The sequence below is a fragment of the Mus caroli genome, chromosome 8 (assembly GCF_900094665.2).
Source record: "Mus caroli chromosome 8, CAROLI_EIJ_v1.1, whole genome shotgun sequence".
Classification (NCBI taxonomy): Eukaryota; Metazoa; Chordata; class Mammalia; order Rodentia; family Muridae; genus Mus; species Mus caroli.
The window spans coordinates 50,503,224-50,523,524 of record NC_034577.1 but is presented as its reverse complement, the minus strand read 5'-3'; the positions used below and the strand labels follow the sequence as shown (position 1 = coordinate 50,523,524).

General features: G+C 45.2%; 2 protein-coding genes across 3 annotated transcripts in view; both read left to right on the top strand.

Moving 5' to 3' along the window:
• Window positions 1-4,251: 4,251 nt before the first annotated feature.
• Galnt7 (polypeptide N-acetylgalactosaminyltransferase 7) overlaps window positions 4,252-20,301 on the top strand; it is a 127,226-nt gene continuing 111,176 nt past the window's right edge. For both annotated transcript variants that reach the window (XM_021169630.1, XM_021169631.1), the window contains exon 1: window positions 4,252-4,448. In XM_021169630.1, the coding sequence (XP_021025289.1) occupies window positions 4,323-4,448 (126 nt within the window). In that variant the 5' untranslated portion in view covers window positions 4,252-4,322. The remainder of the gene's footprint in view (window positions 4,449-20,301) is intronic.
• On the top strand, window positions 4,960-7,055 carry LOC110299786. Its single transcript, XM_021169632.2, has one exon. It carries the CDS (start codon window positions 4,983-4,985, stop codon window positions 5,349-5,351), a length of 369 nt encoding a protein of 122 aa, XP_021025291.1. The 5' UTR covers window positions 4,960-4,982; the 3' UTR covers window positions 5,352-7,055.

The window sequence follows — 20,301 nt, the reverse complement described above, 5'->3', positions numbered from 1 at the left end:
AACTCACTTTGTAGACCAGGCTGGCCTCGAACTAAGAAACCCACCTGCCTCTGCCTCCCAAGTGCTGGGATTAAAGGCATGAGCCACCACTGCCTGGCCTCTCTAGCCCTTTTACTGCCAGTTTCTTTCCATTTCAACCATTTCATAAAAAACCATGATGATTTTTGTTATCAGCAAAAGACAGGATACTTTTTCTCATTTTCTGGGTACCAGGTTCTCAATTAAAGACCCATAAGGTTCTGGGCAATGTGTATTCATTCCAGCAAACAGCTGGTTAGTTTGAAGGAACTATCAGTTTATCTAGGAGTGATGGTACACACGTTGGTTGAATAAGATCCAGAACAATGTGCCCTTCCTTCCTAACTCTTTAAGAGAAAAATTGATTTTCATAATGTCTTTTTTGCAAGCATTGAGGTATAATTAGTCTTTAAAGATATTAGTGTATATGTCCAAAACTTTTAATGCTTCCCCCAGGAGTGCATGAGATATGCTTTCTCCCACCCACACTCTCTCACACTGAGTGTGTCTTGCACTGTCAACATCCTAGAAACACAATGCTAAACGACAACTCAGTCCTTGCCCTTAAAAACGTTGGCTAATTGAGGTGACAGTTGAACAAATACAAAGGCTGAGCTGTGCTCTAAGAGGGACCTTCCAGGTCAATCTTACACGAAGCAGAAATTTCTAACTTAGCAAGGGAGGGGAGGGCTGATGAGAGCAAAGTTTCTGAAAAAAAAAAATGACATACGAACTGAAATTTGAATGATTATAGAGTTTATGGGGGCAGCTGATGTAACAATTGCGAAATATGTTATAGAAAAAGGAGCAATATGCTTACAGGTCTACAGGGAAGAAGAAACTCGAGCTGTTTCAGAAACAGAAAATGACGTAGCTGTAACATAAACTAGAGAAGCAGTGTAGAGAAGCAGTGGTGACCAAGAAGGTACAAGGCTATGCATGCTTACAGAAGTCATCAGTGACAAACCGAGGCATTCCGGATTAATTCTAAGATCAAGAGAGAGCTGGTGATGGGGTTTTGAAGAACGACAATATGTGTTTCAATTACGTCTTCAAAAATGGCTAAGTCAGAAGAGCTCTGTATTGCAGGTGTTATAAACAGTACCCAGCTAGGAAGATGTAGTATTCTACCGTATGAAATCAAAGAGAGCTTTCGATGAACCTTCAAAACATGGTAGGAGACCATTAATCCCATCAAATGGCAGCCTTTGACAAGTGTTTCATTCCAGATTGAGTACAACACAGGAATTATTTATTATGCTTATGATAGAAGCAGTAATCTACTGTTAGGGGGACTATCCGGATTTAGGTTGAAACTGTGACTCTTTTAGCTTGAGTAGCCACAGTAGACTATCAACAAAGTAGGTGGCAAACAATAGCTTACCAACTGATCGTACTACTGTAAAACAGTCGCCAAGCAATAAATCCTTCAATGTTTTGTTCTCAGAAGGCAGCCTCTAGGTAGAGAACAATCAGAGGTGAAGTGCTCCTAAGCCCTCTTCTAAGCTTTATTTCCCCTCTGTATTTTTAGTCCAACTATTTCCAGTGTTCTACCAAAAATATTAAAGCCTTCCTACACATCTGACACAGGAATACAATAAACTCCGTAGACACGTCTCCAATGTCATGTAACGTTTTATTCGCACGTGGAATTAAGCAGTCATAACAAAGTGGTAATTCTTAGGGAGGAGATGGAGTAGAAGGTGGGGTTCCTGGCCAATATCTTGGTGTATAGGAACAGGTTAGAGTCTAGAAAAGGCTTTTGTAACTGACAATAAAGTTTAATGTTAAGGTGTCAGAAGATATTGCAGGTTTGAAAAGGAGATCTCTGTATAAAGGCCTGCAGGCAAGCACTGACATTTAGAAACAGATCGCCTAGCTTGGGTACAGAATGAGGAGGCATGCTAAGATGCCCTGGAGAGTGTAGCCCCAAATCAGGCACAGTTCCTTGTGTGTGTGTGTGTGTGTGTGTGTGTGTGTATGTGTGTGTGTGTGTGTCCTCTTTAGCAGAGTTCATGTGGGTGATGATTTTTTTAAAAATCACCAAACCTTTAAAAGGTTCTGACCTGTGGAATCCTGAAAACATTTTATAGTAAACACAAGATGATTTTACTGTTTGGCAAAGACAGTGCATGTGTTGGCAAGATGAGAAAACCTGCTCTGAATTCGAAGAACAGCGAACACCAATCTCAGGCGGTAGAAAGCTTAAACGACAGGCGTGAACCACTGGGCACATACTGTCTGCTCAGAAGTTTTATTCCTTTGCAATGTGGCTTCCGAGGCTCCAGCTGGCCTCAGAGGCAAAGGCAACCCTGTCACCATTCACATGTGACCTCATAACCTGTCAGAGAACCACTGCTTCTCTTCTTCATACTCTCCCCTCCCATTAGGTGCAAGTCTTTACTCTCTTCAGGGACCACTAACCCAAGGATCAACAAGTCGGAAACAGCTCAGAGTGACAATCACTACATGCAGTAATAGCTGAGGCGTTCACAAGAATTATACCCATAATCACCAAGACTTACCCCATTCGCATTATCTGTGCTTTATTTTATTATCTGCATGTGCACTTGGCCTCAATTATCTCTTTTGACAACACTATGAAGTATTATAATTATGATTTTGGCAGATAAGGGCCCTAGGCTCAGAGAGGCTAAGTGTGACTTTTTCCTGACCCAATCATTTAACGTAACTTCTCATTTTCTAAAGAGTTCTCTACAAAGGCTGCCTGCCAACAAGTGTGGCGAAAATCGTATATTTTAAGGTATACTTTCAGTTTCACTTAAACAATGTTAAGAACTCAGAGGAACACCGGCTTTTACAACCGAATACCTGGTCATCGTTTTCTAACTTTTTGGCCTTGCATATTTCAAGTTGTGGTGGCAAGGTCATCTTAGACTACTAACAGCAGTTGGGTGAGCGCCCATCACTTCAGTGATGAGGGCTACTTCCCAGCTATGCTCATAATCACAGACAGTTTTCCATCTTCTTAATAGTGGACAACCATATCTGAATAACAGTGCATAGACTGCTGATCACTCGGGGAGACTTAACCAAGTTTCACTTGTTTTGAAAGCAAAATACATGCAGGTAAGGCAATATTAGGATTAAAAAGGTCAATTTACCCCATCCTTAAACCTGCTGCTGAAAAGCATTTGTTCAACAAATTGAGTAGTTTAGGAGTATGGCACACACTGTAGACTGTGATTTAAAGTGATTGACATCTTTGGCACAATGTACAAGGGAGAGGCGTATAGCTAAACATTTGCCAATATCCTTTCCTGGAAAAGTCAGCTGTGAGAGAAGCAACGATGCATGTACGGAACGTTTTGAAAGCCCGAAATCCACTTTCCCCAGAGTAGGAACTTGCAAGTCCATTAACAGGGACCGTAGTGCAAATTAGCTAGTCGACTTGGCTTTCTAATTAGCCCAAGAGAAAAGGTAATACTGCCTTTGCAAGTGAGTCCTCTTCTAGTTCTGTGGTGTTTGCACATCTCACCTGGGCCTTTCGATTACAAATCCACCTCCTTAAGGAGCCCTGTGAAAAAACAAGATTAAAAAAAAAAAAAACAAAACAGCTATAAATCAGCCACGTGGAGTTACTGCTGCAGCCCCGGTGGCTGACTTCCTGGTTTCCTTCCTGCAAGCCTCTGGCTGGGGAGATTGAGCAGTGGGCGTCGGGAAGGGCAGGGCAGGGCAGCCTAGGGCGGCTGCAGGTCCACCTGAGGGGCGCCGGGCGGCAGCATCCTGGCAGGGCACGGGCGTCAAGGACAGAGTTTTGGTCCCTAATTACAATAAAAGTTTGGGGATCTGCAAGCTTTAGGAAGCGGAGCCGTAGGGCAAAGGCTAAGACCAGACCTGGGGGAAAGTGTTAAGTTAGTTCCAAGGTTACTAGGGACTCGCGGGGGTTGGGGGGTGGGTTCTCGCGGTCGCGGGTGGAGGAAGGGGGTACTGCGGAGCTAGAGCGGGCAGGTAGAGAGAAGGGAAGCCTGGAAAGCTACACACGCCGGCCGGTCGGAGCTCTGCGGAGGCCGGCGGAGGGGAGGGGGGTGCGGCAGAGCAGCGCAGAGGCAGGCGCGGGGAGGGGGCGGAGGGGCGAGCCAGGGGAAGGTAAAGCCGAGGGGAGTTCCGGATCTGGAGCTGGAGAGGGCAGGCGGTGGGGAGGGCGGCGGGCGTAGTGATCCGGGTGGGGGAGAAAGGAGGAGGAGGAGGAGGAGGAGGAGGGCCGGGGGAGGGGGAAGGAGGGAGGGGAGAGCGGTGGCGGCGGCTGCGCCGGGCTGTGTGTCTCTCGCCGCCGGAGGAAGATGAGGCTGAAGATCGGGTTCATCTTACGCAGTTTGCTGGTGGTGGGAAGCTTCCTGGGGCTCGTGGTCCTCTGGTCTTCCCTGTCCTCGCGGCCCGACGACCAGAGCCCACTGAGCAGGATGAGGGTGAGTGACCCGCCTGGCCCCCTCCGGCAGAGGCGACCTGCAACTTGTTTTGTTTGCGCGCGCGCGTGAGTGTGTGTGTGTGTGTGTGTGTGTGTGTGTGTGTGTATGTGTGTGTGTGTGGGGGGGGAGCGAGGGGCGGCGGGGTCGCGGCCGCGTGGGCGCCGCAGCTCCGCAGGTGGCGCTGGCCCGGCGCCGGCCGATCGGGGGCGCCTAGCCCTACGCCGCGGGTACCCCTCGGCCGCCGCCGGCCCGCCCCCTGGCCGCCCCTTCCTCCCGCGCGTCCCCGCCCCGGGTTCAGCGCCGTCACCCGCGCTACTGCTGCTGCTGCCGCTGCGGTGGCGGCGGCGGTGGCGGCTATAGGCGGCCGCTCCAACGCCGGGACTGCCGGGGCGGAATCGCGGGACAGAGTCGGCTCCCCGGAGCCGAGGCTGCTCGGCGTCCGACTCGGGGCTATGACCCCCGCGCTGGCGGCAGGCGGGCGCGGGGTTAGTCCGAGCTGCGGCCTGTGGCGCGTGCAGGCCTGAAGGAGGCGAGATGCCGGCGCCGCCGCTGTGGTCCGGCGGAGCAGGCCCCGCGGTCCAGCCTCTCCTGTGGTCCCCGCCCAGTCCGGGTGCTCGCCGCGGGGGCGCCCCTAGCCTGCCCTCCTCGGGCTCCAGCCCACGGCGCCGCCTCTCCGCAACTCCCGTGGCCGGGACCCGGGTGCGACTTGTAGCTGAGGCCTCGCCCCGCACCCCTTGTCCCTTCGATTCCCGGACAGGGGATGGACATGTCCCCACCCGGATCGGCGGCCCTGCACCGGGGCGCCTGGGAGCCCCGGTCGCCCGCTGTGCTCCCTCGTCCTGCGGATCGGGAGCGGGCTCTGGTCCCCCGGCCCTAGCTGGGCTGCTCCGGCCGAAGACCTAACTTGTGCCGGCTCCTGGCCGCCCCTCGCTGCCTGTTCCATCAGCCTAACGCCGAGAGGCGCGCTCCGCTGGGACGCATCTGTCTGCCGCCCTCGGCGCCGGCGTTAGTCTTGACAGTCCCGGCTTTGAGGATTTAGTCAGGCTTCTCGGAACTTTAGTTACCGGGATCCGGCCACTGCGCTACGCTTGCCCCGGCAGTTGGCGGCGCGAACTGCTTCGCACCTCCCCAGCTTAACCCCCACCCCCTCAGCTTGGTGAACCGTTACACCCCCTGCTTCCCCGGAGTTCCTCATCCTCCGAGCCCTCCAAGCCCCACAACCCCACAAGTCCAGGTTAGACTCAGAAGAAGTGGGAGACACTAGGAGTTCTGGACACAGACGCTGAGCAGCCGTGGGAGGAGTCTCTTAAGAAAGTGCCTTCTGCAAAATCAGCGTTGCAGCTACATAATCGACTTTATTAATTTTACTTTTGGAAAGTTAGCGTCAGGAAGTTGAGGGGGAAAGCTTGTGACGACCTTCCAAGAGTGAGGCTCCTCAGTTGATGCTTATGACACACACAACTTAATCTGTAAATTGCTGCATTTGGGGCTGGCCTTACTGAAGTGGAGTCTCACCTAAGTCTAAATTGATGAAATTTTTTTTTCCTTTTCACTGTGTTTGGAGTGATTTTTTTTTGTATATTTTTGCACTCAAACTGATTTGATGAGATAAATATTGAAATTGATTTTTTTCAAGTCATGAAATGCTTTTATATAAGAGGCATTATATGATGTTGAAAATCCTAAGCCCCATTTTTCTGAGAAGGAAATTGAAAACCTGCTATAACTAGTTATGTTCAAAATGTCTTGTAGTTCTGATCCTTTTAAAGCCATGATTGGACCCAGCAAGGTGGAGCCTGCCAGTAATCCCAGCATTTGGGGAGCTGAAGAAGGTCATATATAAGTTCAAGGACAGCTAGGCCTATAGGAGACTCTAGTCTCAAAAAGTTGGAAAAAAGAAGTTGGGGTGCATCATAACTTCTTTCTAGGTAGTTTATTAGTGTTGATATGTAATAAACTATAGTGCCCACCTTAATGTCTATGAAGTGAGCATAACCTAATTTTTTTGTCCAATTTATTTGATAAGTTTGCCAATGGACCTAGTATAACTTGTCATTTCTGTGATTTGCCCAAGATAGACAAAGATTTTTCAAGATTTACTAGCATAGTATTAAAAAGAATGCTCAGGTATCAGGGGACATTAATAACTTACGAGCAAAATAGTAATCTAAAGCAGTTTAAGGTGTCAGGTGTCATAAGAGTGTTTGTTCATCAAAGACTGCCTCTTCCCTCTGATTAAAAGGAACCTGTGGGTTCTTGAGACCCAGTGCTAGGGGAGAGTTAGGACCAATTGGGATGCTGAGTCCTGGGCTTTCCCTCTACCTGTGGTACATTTCCCTTGAGGTTGCAGTTCTTTTATGAGGACCTGCTTCTCTTTCTTGGATGTGGGTTCTATATGTGGCCTCTTTGATCCCTCCAGAAGGCCTGAGCCAGGCCAGAACAATCCATCTTTCCAAATGAAAGTTCTGCCTCTGCTCCCACCAGATATGCCTGTGGCTCCGTCCACTCAGGACCACTTCTGTCTTGAACAGTTGTTATTCCCGGGACTAAAGAGCACTTTGAAGATGTCTTTGCTTTAATTTTGTAGAGCAGTGAAGTGAAGACAAAAATTCCCTCTTCTGAGCCTCTTGGCGTTTGTCAAAGCTGGATGATATTTTAAATATCCTTACCATTCCAGTCTGACTGAAGATGACCTTAGACTTCTGATCCTGCTGCCTTTACCTCTTGAGTGCAGGGATTAAAGTGCAGTCGTGTATCACCATGCTAGATGTGTAGAGTGCCAGGGAATCTTTTGCATGGCCAGCAAACATGTTGTCCACGGAGCTATGTCCACAACTCTATTACATGATCATTTCTGCTCATATAGTCAAACATTTGTGAGTGCCTGCTGTATACTAGGTCCAGTGCTCACAATTTAAGGAAACACTTCTTGCTTTAGTTTCACAGGGTTTGCAGCCTGGTGAGAAAAATACATGTTATCAAGCCTTGGCAAATATACAGATACAATTGTGCTATGAAAGGAACACACGAATACACTTGTGTTATGAGGGGAAACCTTAAGAGGTGAGAAAACGGAGAAGTTTGAGTATACAAATCTTATTTAAATAACTGACCTTTGAGCTGAAATCTAAAGGTTTGAACTGCACGTGGGGTAGGGCAGTCCTGAAAGGAGCAGAAGCAGCGGGTACAAAGGTCCTGAGACCTGAAGTAGCACGGATACGGTGAGAAACTGGAAGGTCAATGTATGGAAACACGGAGAGTGTGTTGGTTAGGGTTTTACTGCTGTGAACAGACAGCATGACCAAGGCAACTCTTATAAGGACATTTAATTGGGACTGGCTTACAGATTCAGAGGTTCAGTCCACTATCATCAAAGCAGGAGCATGGCAGAATCCAGGCAGGCATGGTGCAGGAGGAGCTAAGAGTTCTACACCTTCATCTGAAGGTCTCTAGAAGACTGGCTTCCAGGCAGCTAGGATAAGGGTCTTAAAGGCTACGCCCACAGTGACACACTTCCCTTCAACAAGGCCACACCTCTGAATAGTGCCACTTCCAGGGCCAAACATGTCCAAACCACCACAGAGAGTTATACTAAATAGAATGATACTACAAACAGGCTAGGCCTTGTGGACCACGCTAAGAGTTTACATCTTAAGTGTAGGAAGTCACTGGAGGGTGTAAGCCTGAAAGAGATGACAATATTCATGTTCTGGAAAGATCGCTGTAGCTCCCTGCAAGGAAGCGTGCATGCGTTAGCTCCCTGCAAGGAAGCGTGCATGCGTTGGTTTGTAGACCAGATGACAGGAGGCCCACAGTAAAAGTTCGGGTCACACGTGACATTGTTTGGCCAGATGGTTGTTGGGATTATGTAAATTGATCCAAGTGCAGCCAGAGATGTAAAGGCCCCAGGATTTGGAAGGTGGACTTGGAAGGGGAGATGTCAAGAAGTCTAGATGATAACTGTTACATTAGGACAAGCTAGGAAGACAAGATTGTGCATTCTGTTTTTAGTTTATAAGTAAGCTTTTTTTAAAAAAAATCGATAGTTTAAGATCATCACTTATTAAATAAAACTAGTGTGTTTCAGAGTGACCCCGTTTTCCCCAGGCGTACTCCCTGACTGTCCTCGTGCTAAGTCATAAACTTGGAAGAGAGCAGGGTTTGCAGTGGAGACGTTGACAGGTCTTTAGCTTTAGAGTGTGTGTTCACATGTGCAGTATTGGTGAGACCTGTGTGCAAACTGATAATTTTCTGTGCAGATACCAAGGCACCTAAGTTCAGCGCCTCCTCAATAGGACTGATTCAGCCACTGATTCTTTGCAAGAGGTTTTACGTGGTTAAGCATGATGGGAAGAAGAGAGGGGTCCAGCTTTAGTAGTGGGCATTGGTGCATGAGCTGATCTCTGTCAGGTTGTGGGGTACCAGTCACTTCAGTGCACTGAGGATGGGCTCTTCATCCTGAGCCTTTGCCTCAGGTGCAGAAGGCATTTGTGCGAAACCATCACTTAGGTAGAGCAGAAGCCTTCAGTGGCCTTCACCCAGCTATGCATTCCACAGGCCTCACAAAGTCTTTGTTTTCTTACTTTCAAGCTTGCACTCTCCACGTCCCACGTGGCAATAGAAGCCCCAGGTTATCAAGTCCAAGGCATCTGAGTTCGAAGATTACCAAAAGCATCTGTGTGTGTGCATGCGTGCGTGCGTGCGTGCGTGAGCGTGTGCGGGGGGGGGGGGGGGGGGGGGGCTTTGTTTAAGCTTCAGAACAGACTACTTCAGAGGCAGAATTCTTGTACCCTGATCATAACCCCCCCCCCCCTCTCTTTCTCTCTCTCTCTCCCACCTTGGTACTGAATTGACAGAAGCTACTGATCAATTCCTTTTGGATGAAATAACCTAAAGTGAGGTGCTGCCTCTTTTGTGGTCTCTCTGTAAGTCTCAGCATTTATTTGGTAGAGCCCCCCAGATTGCTGTATGTGTGGGTTCTGTGGGAAGGTTCTCTACTGAGTGGCCTTAGTCAGGCTGGGGAGCACCCTGCTTTCAGAAGTTCCCTTCTCCCTCTTAGTCAGGCTTCATAGAGGCTGCTCATGGGATGCCAAGTGCAAGTCCACGTTCTCTTACCTGGCAAAAAAAGAAACTACAGAAACAAAGCTGTTCTTTAATCCAGTAGCTGTATAAGCAGACAACAGGAGGGCATCTCGAGGAACTGTGGCCTACTTTGATTTCCATTGCTGTGATAGACACCATGCCAAAAAGCAACTTGGGGAGGAAAGGGTGTATTTTACACTTGAAACACTTGATATTCTCTACCTGGAAGGAAAGTCAAAGCAAGAACTTGGAGGCAGAAACTGAGGTAGAATGTTGGAGAAAGCCTGCGGACCCGCTTGTTCTCCAGCTTCCTGTCAGCTGCTTCACTTCTGCCTGCTAGGATCAGGAGCTGCACTGCTCACTGCTCACTGGTACTCCCACACCACATTAATCAGTAATATAGAAAACATCCCTGTAAACTTGCCTGCGGGCCAGCCCGATGGAGACATTTTCTCGATTGAGGTTCAAGTTGACAAACAAAAACCTAACCAGCACCAAATGTTTTTGTTAGTAACAATTGGTAGAGAAGGCTTAAAAATGACCATTTGTGGAGTGCATCCTTTTCAGTAAAGAGAGACTGAGAACTGCTGAACATCGGTTGAATTTGGATCACTCCTTTGTCTGGTAGGCCAGTCGTGTGGAGGGGGAGATAAGAGAAGGGTAGGGGTGGGCTTCTGTATACGCTGCCGCATGTCAGGCTGAAGGAAATTGGAGAGAGGGAAAGGAATGCATTGGGAATGGAAAGCAATTTTTCAATTGGCGCCATGAGTGAACAACTGTTTGCAAATTCTAACTTAGTAGTTATACATAAAGGGAAAAAATTAGTTGGTCAGCAGAATGTGACTAGCTGAGTGCAGGGAAATTATGATCATTCAGCTTCAAAGTAGGTAATTGCCTTTGTTCATATTTTGAATGCTAATTCTTACTCCTGGAGATTGAATATGTAATCTGACAAAAATAGCAAAATAAAGATTCTAGATTTCTAGTGTACCGTTGATGAAGGCCATGCATAGAGTAGATAGATAGATAGATAGATAGATAGATAGATAGATAGATAGATAGATAGATAGTACAAGAGGGGAAAGGTGGAAAGGTAGAGTGTCTATTAATGTTGACAGCTTATTTTAGGAGGAATTGGGACCCACTACTGTTGTAATAATTGGGGTTAGAAGTATGAAGGGCACCCACCGAGATATCCAGGTATTCTGACACTGGTGTGGATTGTATCAGGGACACACAAGTAAGGATAGAAATGAGAAGTTTATTGGGAAGAAAAAGAAAAAGCACTCCTGGAGATTGGAACGGGCTGATGAGCTGGGCCAGACGCTCAGCAGCTCTGCCCCGTGCAGGCTCTGCCCGTTACCTTCTCCCACAGCACGCACCTTCTCCTAAGCCTATGTGTTATGAGCTGCTTCTCCCACATGCTGCCTGTTCCCTGGTAGCTACCAACTGGTTTTTCTCATATGTCAATCTTAATACCTCTCTATCCACACCCCTCGTCTCTTGATACCCATCCAACTGTTGTTTCTACAACCTTGAATGTTTGTTAAACCTTATCCATTGCTGTAGGACTTGCAGGTGGTATGTAACAGAGAAGGTAGCAAGCTGTGACATAGTAAAGACGTTTTAAAGGCTTGTCCTGATAGCCACATAGTAATGTCCAGAATAATAAATTGTGCCTCTGTGTGTGTGTGTGTGAGAGAGAGAGAGAGAGAGAGAGAGAGAGAGAGAGAGAGAGAGAGATCAAGGCCTCTAAACATCTCCCTACCTCCAACTTCCATTTGTTCAAAATAATGTATTGAGGCCCCTGGGCTATGGAGATGTGGAAATATCAAGGATGTTAGGCCTTTTCTAAGAGAGATGAGCTGTGTGACTATGTAACAGCCACCAAAAGATCTTTAAGGAGCTGTGTACTAGGTAAGGTGAAAGTTGAAAGGGAAAACCTAAAGCATAGCATTTAGATAGCTGTGAATGGCAGCGGGGTTAGAGCAGGTAGGAAGGCAAGAAGGATCATTCTAGACTAAATGACTACAGTGACACCGGAAAGCATATCATCTTTTATTGGTGAGGAGTGGTGGAATATGATTGGAGAAGAGAGTTCTGACCACATTTTGAAGGGAATTGAATGAGGGGCTATGGAACTGGGTGGGATTTTATTGATTTAACATTTAGGGTAGGTTTTTGGAGCCTTTTGAGGTGATATTGAAGAGATGGTGACATTTACATATCAATCTTACGCTATGGATATTTCAAATATTTACTAAATGTCTACTAAATGCTTTCTATTGCTCTAGGCGTTGGCTGTGCTATACAGTATTAAGCAGTAACAACCGTGGCTAAGATGTATTGGATTCTCAGTATGGATCAGGCATGGATATTCCATATGCAGTGTTAATTGTGACAACCTTTGAATGCCACTTTGATCTAAGCCAGCTCTGTCGACGGATGAGGCTGCTGCAGTGAACCCTCTACTCGGGACTGTTCCCTTAGCAAGCAGTAGTGTCTACTCTCAAGTGTTGTTACTTGAGAGTCGGGGGTCTCCGTATTTTCATCCCTGACAGAGTACCTACGCTAAACCAGGAAGCGGTATTGGTTTTGCTTCACAATGTCAGTGCTTTCAGTATCATGGGAGGGGAAATGGGTGGAGGAGACTTAGCTCACACTGCTGTCAAGGAAGCAGGGGGTGGGTAGCAGAACTAGGGTCAGGGCAAGATGCGGTCCTGAAGGGCATGACTCACTGCCCTGCTTCCCTCTCTGGGTTCCACCTCCGTGTATAGCCACCATGTTGTGTATTTGACAGGGAATTTATCATCTGAACCCTCGGATTCATTCAGTCCCCCAGTCGTTCGGTTGCTAGCCAAGCAAGCCCCTGGTACATGGAAGCCTGAGTGTTTTGAGAAACAGAAAGGAGATCAGTGCAGCTGGAGCGTCTCCCTTTGAGGGAGAATAAACTTGATGACCTTAGAGATGTAGTCAGAGCACTTGTCTGCAGCGTAGCTCAGTGGGCTGTTACTAAAGTGATGGCTTCAGTTTCTATTCTTTGTCCTTCAGCCATTACTCCCCTTTCCCTTTCAAGTGTCCTGGGTTGAAGGATAAACAGGTGACTGACTATCTCAGTTCCGAGCCTGAGGTTTTAGATAAATAAAATGACACACACACCTGTGCGGCAGATTTGGCAGCCAGATGTAAACAGCTGCAGCAGCTGAGATAAGAACTATATTAGCCGACCCCACTAGAGCTTGTGGGATCTCAGAGAACCAGCGTCTAGATTAATTGAAGTTGGGTGTCAGCACAGTGCTTGTTTTAAAAGGGGATGAGTTGGATATACTGTGACAAGGACCCAGGAACAAAGTGTGTGAGAACATAAAAGACCACAGCCAGTCCTGGAGTGCCTACAGAGATGAGCCTCGAGTGAATAATATGTATGGTCAGAGCTGGGGGGCAAGGAAAAGTCTGGAAACAGTGCAGGCTAAATGCTAGTAGGAGATTATCGTCTCTAGGCTAGGATGAGGCTTACTCAGGAGATGGGCACAGAGACAGAAAACAAGGTGACATTACTGGAGTAGACCTGCTCCAGGGGAGGATGAGTGCTTGATGGAGTGAGACGAGGGCGCTGATGACTTCAAGACTACAGCGGAGCAGCACTCTCACAGAAGCGTGGAGACGGCAACTTAAGGGCCATCATCAGACTCACAGGCCACAGTATTGACACAGGCTGGGTCAGAAACACATGGCAGCGGCGGTGGAAACACTACCTCCCAGTCAAGCAGCCTGTAGTGTTTCAGCCAAGAGAGGGAGTGCAGGGCCTGTGTAACATCTTCAACAAATCTCAGTAAATAGCGAGACTTGAAAACTGGCTCACATGAAGAAGCTGAAGTGGTAAGAAGTTCATTCCAGGAACTACCTAAGAGGCACTGGAGGATTGTTAGAAAGCTTCTACTTACAATCGTAGACGAACACAATGGTTGTTGTATCCAGTAGAGTGCCTACCTCCCCCTGCATACTGTTGTATATGTATAGGCATCCATGTGTATTCTAAGTTGTTATGTAGTCTATAATTGTGATAATGTGATAATTCATAGATTAAATATTATGATAATATATATTAGACTTTTTTGTGCTTTTCAGTCAGAACTCCTATGCTTTTTAAAGCTATCTAAAAATCATTTTAATTTTTAAATTAGAAAAGAAATTTGATGCCAAGAATATTAGGCCAATTGTTAGTATCTCGTGCATCCATTTGACTGATGTGTATGTAAAGATGGAGAGGCAGATAGGAAGACTGGGCTCAGTATTTCAGCAGTCTGGTTTTTTGGGGATGAGGGGAATTCTAATACAGCATTCTGTTTTTCAAGACAAGATTTACTGTTTCATTCTAATTTAGTCCTGTGAGCTTTGAGAGCAGCAGGCAACTTTAACAGCAGCTACCCAGGGCTTACTAAGTCCTTTAAAAAGGAGGAAGAACTAACTTGCAGTTACTTCGTTTGCTAAGAATCCTATTTCAAAATGAGAAATGTTCTTCTTCCTGACCCATTATGCATTCCCCTCCGGCTTCCCAGCCTTTGCAATGCTTTGGAGCATCACCCGGAGAAGCATTTGACATGCCAACAGGGAAACCTGCTTCAGTTCACCGAATCCAAGAACCAGCACACTGAGACTTGAGGGAAAAAATTAACTTTGCATTATCTAATTAAGTTTATGGGATTGCTGCAGAGTAGCCCTGCTTCTCAAATCTAGAAGGCACAATTAACTGCAGTACTATATCAATACCAACTAGTCTGCTAATAGGCTTCTAAGCAAAGCAATTGGAATTTGTTATTACCAAGATTTTTTTTTTAAACTGGTGAATTAAAATTAAATCACACACTACCGGGAACCATTCTGCAAGAGAATAATAGATGTTCTAATCATTTTTTTTCATCTTTTAATTTTTATTGATTCTTTGGGTTTCAGGATACATGTAGCCTCACGAGGTATGATACTCTCTGCAATAGCAAGCTTACATCTTTAATAATTGTTTGGCTTAGATGTAATTTTAGCATTTGTAGAAGTTTTTAAGGGTGTGTGTATGTGCACGCGTGCGTGCGTGTGTGTGTGTGTGTGTGTGTGTGTGCTTGCCTGCCAGCATGTAGGAGTGTATTTATGCGCATGCATGTGTACCTAGTTCCCTAGAAGCCAGAAGAAGGCATCAATGAGATCCTGTGTTGGAAACTAAACACTGGTCCTCTGCAAGATTAGCATATGCTTATAACTACTGAGCCATCTCTCTCTCTAGGCCCCCCTTTGTATTGCTTTTATGAAATCATTTTATAGTATGCTATGGTGCTTACATGCTTACACACTGTGTGTGTGTGTGTGTGTGTGTGTGTGTGTGTGTGTGTGTGTGCCTTGCTTGAGAGCTTGGTGTTAAGTAGGCACTCACAGGGAAACTGCCTTCATAGGGAAACTGCCTGTGAGTTTTGTCAACTAAACTAACAAGGGAAGAGAGTGAGGGCTTGCCTAGATTAGGCTGACATGTGGGTTTGTCTACCAGGTGTTATCTTAGGTATGTCAATCAGCAGTTCTCGACCTGTGGGTCTTGACCCCCAATCAGATCTCCCACATAGCAGATATTTATTTATATTATAATTCATGACAGTAGCAAAATTACAGTTATGAATTAACAACAAAATAGTTATATGGTTGGGGTTCACTACAGTATAAGAAGTTGTATTTAAGGGTCAGAGCATTAGGAAGGTGGAGAAACACTGGGCTTAATTGATATGGGAAGGGCCCAGCCTAAAAGTGGGCCATCTCGTCCCCTGGTGTCGGCTCTTGATTTGTAAGAGAGTGGAGAAAGCTGGCTATGTAGCAGGCATCCATGCATCCATTCTCTCTGCTCTTGACTTTGCTGTGATGAGACTGTTTTAAGTTCCTGTTGCCTGCATTTCTCTATTGTCATGGACTGTGCCCTGGGATTGTGAGCTAAAATTAGCCCTTCTCCCTTGGGTGACTATATCAATGCAGTATCTTTATCCTTAGCTGAGCATTTCAATCTTGATATATTAGTTTAAAAGGCTAAGTGATGTTTTTAAAAGCACAGACTAGTGAGGTGCAGTTACATATTATAAAAATAGTCCTAAAACCTGTGATTGCAGTACTCTGAAAAGACCTTGCCCAACATTATTTACTGTTACACTCTACATTTTAAAAATCCCACTGAGTTTGAGGTACATATTCACATACATCTTAAGGTTTTCCTATTTATATGTATGTCTGTGATCCTGTGCATGCGTGTACGCAGGTATATGTGGGTGCCCTAGGGGACATAAAAGAGTATCCGATCCCCCAAAGCTGGAGCTACAGGCAGTTGTGAGCCATCCAGATTGAGTGCTAAGAATTCAGTCCTTGTGAAAGAGCAGCCAGTGCTCTTAAGTACTGAGTCATCTCTCCAGCTTTGGGACCTACTATCTGACAAACAGTACAGCCAGCTAACTCTGGGATGAAAGTGGATCATCAGTCCACTGAGGTGGCTCGTACAGGTTCGTGCATTTGCAGCTGCCTGTCAGGTATAGGACATGACAAGAGAGAACCCCCAAATGCCTCGTAATTCTTTTAGGTTTGTAGTTTATAGTCAGTTACACAAACATTTACAACCTGCTGAGGTTAAGTCAATTAAGAAGTTGCATTTCTTTACTGCTGCCATGAAAAGCTGTGCATTTGTGAGCGAATATTTCTTTCTTTTAGAAAAATGTACCCTAGAATGTATTATATTGTGCCGCAATGCTCTGTCAGCAGCAGCCTGTATGCATATAAAAGATACACGTTGTGCCACCAATTCAAAACTTGCATTGGGCTTTTGTTGGTTTTAAGACAGGACCTTACATATCTCACACTGGTCTGAACGGTGACAGTGGTCTTGTATGCAGGTCTTCCTCTCTATAATTCTTGAGAGCTGAGCTTACAGGCATGCCACCACACCTGGTTTATATAGTGCTGGGGACTGAACCTGGCTTGGCTTGGTGCATACTTGGCAACCACTGTACCAACTCAGGCCCAGCCCCAGCCTCAGCCCCAGCCCCAGAAGACAGGTTCTCTTGTCCTGATTTGCAATGGCTGAAATATCTATAACCTCTGCAATTTTTTCCTGTGGCAAACTCAGCATTTTGCCATGCAACTTTTGTTAGATAATTTGATTATTATGCTTCTTAAAATTCAACTAATCCTCAAGAATTAATCTTTTAATCTCTAATACAGCAAGGTAAGCTATGTAAGTCTTAGCACTCGTTTTCTTTACAATCTTGTTTGAAAGGTTTTACATCTTTTCTTTTGAAAGAATTCATTTAAAACCCCCCTGTTCCAGCATCTACTAATTCTTGCCAGGATGATTTAAAATGAATAAAAAATCCATTAGGTTTTTGGCAAATATGTTCTCAATTATGATGTAGAATAAATGACTGCAGAGTGCTTTTTAGAATAGCAGAATAGAAATGACTGAGCTGTTAGGACTCTGTACATTATGAGTTTTCTTCTGTGACAGATGTTTTATTTTTTGTTTTTTTTTTTTTTAACTGAAAGATCACCACCAAGCCTGGGGACTTGGGTAAGTTGAAATCTTGTTTTAGCATTTAAGCTATGGATTGCTAGAGCAAGGACATGCAGGTGTGTCATTTAATTAATTGTGCTTCCTTGTATGATGGCCTCAGAGGAAAGTCTAAGGCCAGTATCTATCTGAGAAGGTTGGAGGAAGACGTTTATGTTGTCGCTGGCAATTAAATTTGCCTACAGTGCAGATAAATGATGGTGGTAAAGGAAAAGTAACATGTTTAGCAAGGAACCTTCTAAAATCCTCTCTTCTAAAAGAGGGTGGCTTTTAAATATTAGTATTTTAAAGAAATACATTTTCTGTGTGAACCGATAACTCCTATTTTTCTTGTAGCCAACATTAAGACTGAAAACACAGCACACATAACCTTTGCATCTTAAAATAAATGCAGGGTTCATGAAAGCAGAGTCCAGTTTTGAAGGACAGTATCAATCTACAGAGACAAAAATACCACACCCTTTCACAAACATCAATGCCCAAAGTATGAAATATCAGGCTTATATATTTATATGTTATGTGGTTCTTCTCGGGTTGTTTGGGTTTTTTCCAGTGCTATACTTGAAAATTGGAAAAGATTTCAATAAACACAGGTTCATTTTGTTTTCCATTAATTACTATCACAGAAACAATGCAAGCTATTCCCCTGACTCCGCGGAAGAAAATCCCAGCCAGAGTCTAATGAATAGATTCACTGTAGTACAATCATGGTTCATAAGAGATGGTTATATTATCCCTGACTTCTATTCAATTAACTGGTTACACTAAGGAAAAAAGGGAAGGCTCGAATCTTCCTTATAGGGCTGGGGAAATGGTTCAGTGGGGAAAGTGCTTGCTGTGCAGTCATGAGGCTCCGAGTTAGAATCCCCAGATCCCTGGAAAGCCAAGTGCCATAGAGCCCAAGTCATTTCTTAGTCCCATGTCCCTTAGGGTGAGAAGGCAAGGCTGCAGAGGCCCTCCAAAGCATGAGCCAGCCAGCAGGAGACTGGCTCAAACCAGGTGGAAGGCAAGGACTGACACCTGATCCTGTCCTGACCCCCATGTGCCCTCTATTTGGTGAGGCAAGCTCTCTCTCTCTCTCTTTCTCTCTCTCTCTCTCTCTCTCTCTCTCTCTCTCTCTCTCTCTCTCTCTCTCTCCCCTCTTCCTACTCCTCCACCTACACACAAGCACACACACACACACACACACACACACACACACACACACACACACACATATATGTATATTGGCAGTAATCACATTCTAAAGAGCAAGCGAATGGCTTGAAGCATTCTGATTTACATCCACTTTTAGCTTGCCTAACCGGCACTTGCATTTAAAAGGAAGTATGTCTCATGTATGTTAAAAGACCTGATAAAATACAGAAAGTGTGGAAGGTAGTTTTTATAAATAGTGATAAGACATAAATCCTTTTTTGAGATATAGCAAAGATAATGTGTATTTATTCGGTGTAGTTTTTGTTTTCGAATGGATTGAAATACCTTCCCTGTTGGTCCCTTGGTATTCATAAAAAGAGCTGCCATTTGGTTAGCTAGCTCCTTCTTTGTTCCCCTCCTTTGATAGAAGGTTTGATTCTCTGATTATGAAGCCTGCCTTTGAGTGGTTGGTCAGTTTCTTTGGGGTCACAGTGGGTGTAAAATGTGAGAAAGATTCTTTCAAGGGCCAGCATGTAGTGGAGGTGTGCAGTGTACGAGGTAGAATGTCCAGACCTGCCATCCCGGCACAGTGTGCCTCTTGAGTTTGGAGCCTAGCTAGCTTGCTTACAGTTGCCAGACAGGGACACAGAGAAGTACATTTTCTGAATATATCCAGTTCTGTCTCTCTCTCTCTGTCTCTCTCTCTCCCTGATTCTTTTTAATTGAAGATAGCTGAACCTTATAACTCTGCTCATGAACCAGTGCTAATGAGAGAATGAAATTCATTTCTAAAATTGAAGATAATGAACCTTTTAAAGTTTTGCTGTATGTTATCTCTTCATTCCCTCCACGTTCTAGTGCTCGCTCATGCCCCACTTAAAACACACACACACACACACACACACACACACACACACACACACCAATAGTTTTCAGAGGCCTCTTCATCCTGTGAAAACCACAGTTGTGTGAGGAGGGGTGGAGTCCAGCAATGACTATGAATTGGCGAAAGGTCGGAGGCGGATTATTTTTTTTTCCTACACAAATCCTTTTTGTCAAAGAACTGTGGATTTTCCTGGGTTGACAAGGGTATAATTTTAAACCGCCTCACATATGCAGCAATGAAAATCAAATCAAATTTAAATTTCTAAATAGACTGTCTTCCTGATAATATCTTTTAAAACTGACTTAGAATAGTAGTGCTGGAACTTTGAAGCCTTGGCATTCTGGAAGCTGAGCACCGCTGTTGAGTTGGCTTCTGTCTTCCTGCCAGCGCCCCACCCCCAGCCCCTGTCGGCTCTTTAAGCATAGGTCCATTTGCCACTGCTTTTCTTAGTAACTGTATCTTAAAGAGTACAGAAAGATTGGAGAATACAGCGTCTTATTAAGTCAAGTTCCTGGTTCACTTCTCCTGTTTTCCAGTTTAGATATTTATCGGAGCCACTTCCTTTGCAGACCCATGAGTCAGTACTGAAATCCAGTCTTTATTTAGGATATTGCATATATACATTAAACACGTATTGGGTGTAGACACCCTGAAAATACCAACCAAAACAAAACCGTGCCAGTCGAGTTTGAGGTGAAGCAAAGTACAAGAGAAATGTCCTGCCCTTGACAGAAGCCACTGTGTGTTGTCTTACCTGTTCCGAGTGGGTCAGTTGATTCGATTCTCCTCGCTGTCTCGTGAACATTCAAGCTGTGTGCACAGCCCTGTTTCCCAGTATGTGATGGGTGTGGTGTGGTCAGTAGCATCTGGGATCCAGAAAGGACAATCCCTTGGATGTTTAACTTACTATTAAGGGTACAGACCATTGTCTCCAAAGAAAACTAGTGAAGTTCATTTTAGGGAATGTAAGCATTCAGGTAAATTATAATGGAGGATTTTTGGTTGCTGTAGTTATTAGTTCATTGACAGAAATCCCTGATCTTATAAAACTTTGTTCTATATTCATTTGACTTCTCTACTACTGCAAAATGCTTCCAGTTCCAGACAGTCTAATGATTTAAATGCACTTGATATTCAGCCAAAGGGACCTACAGCTCAGGAATACT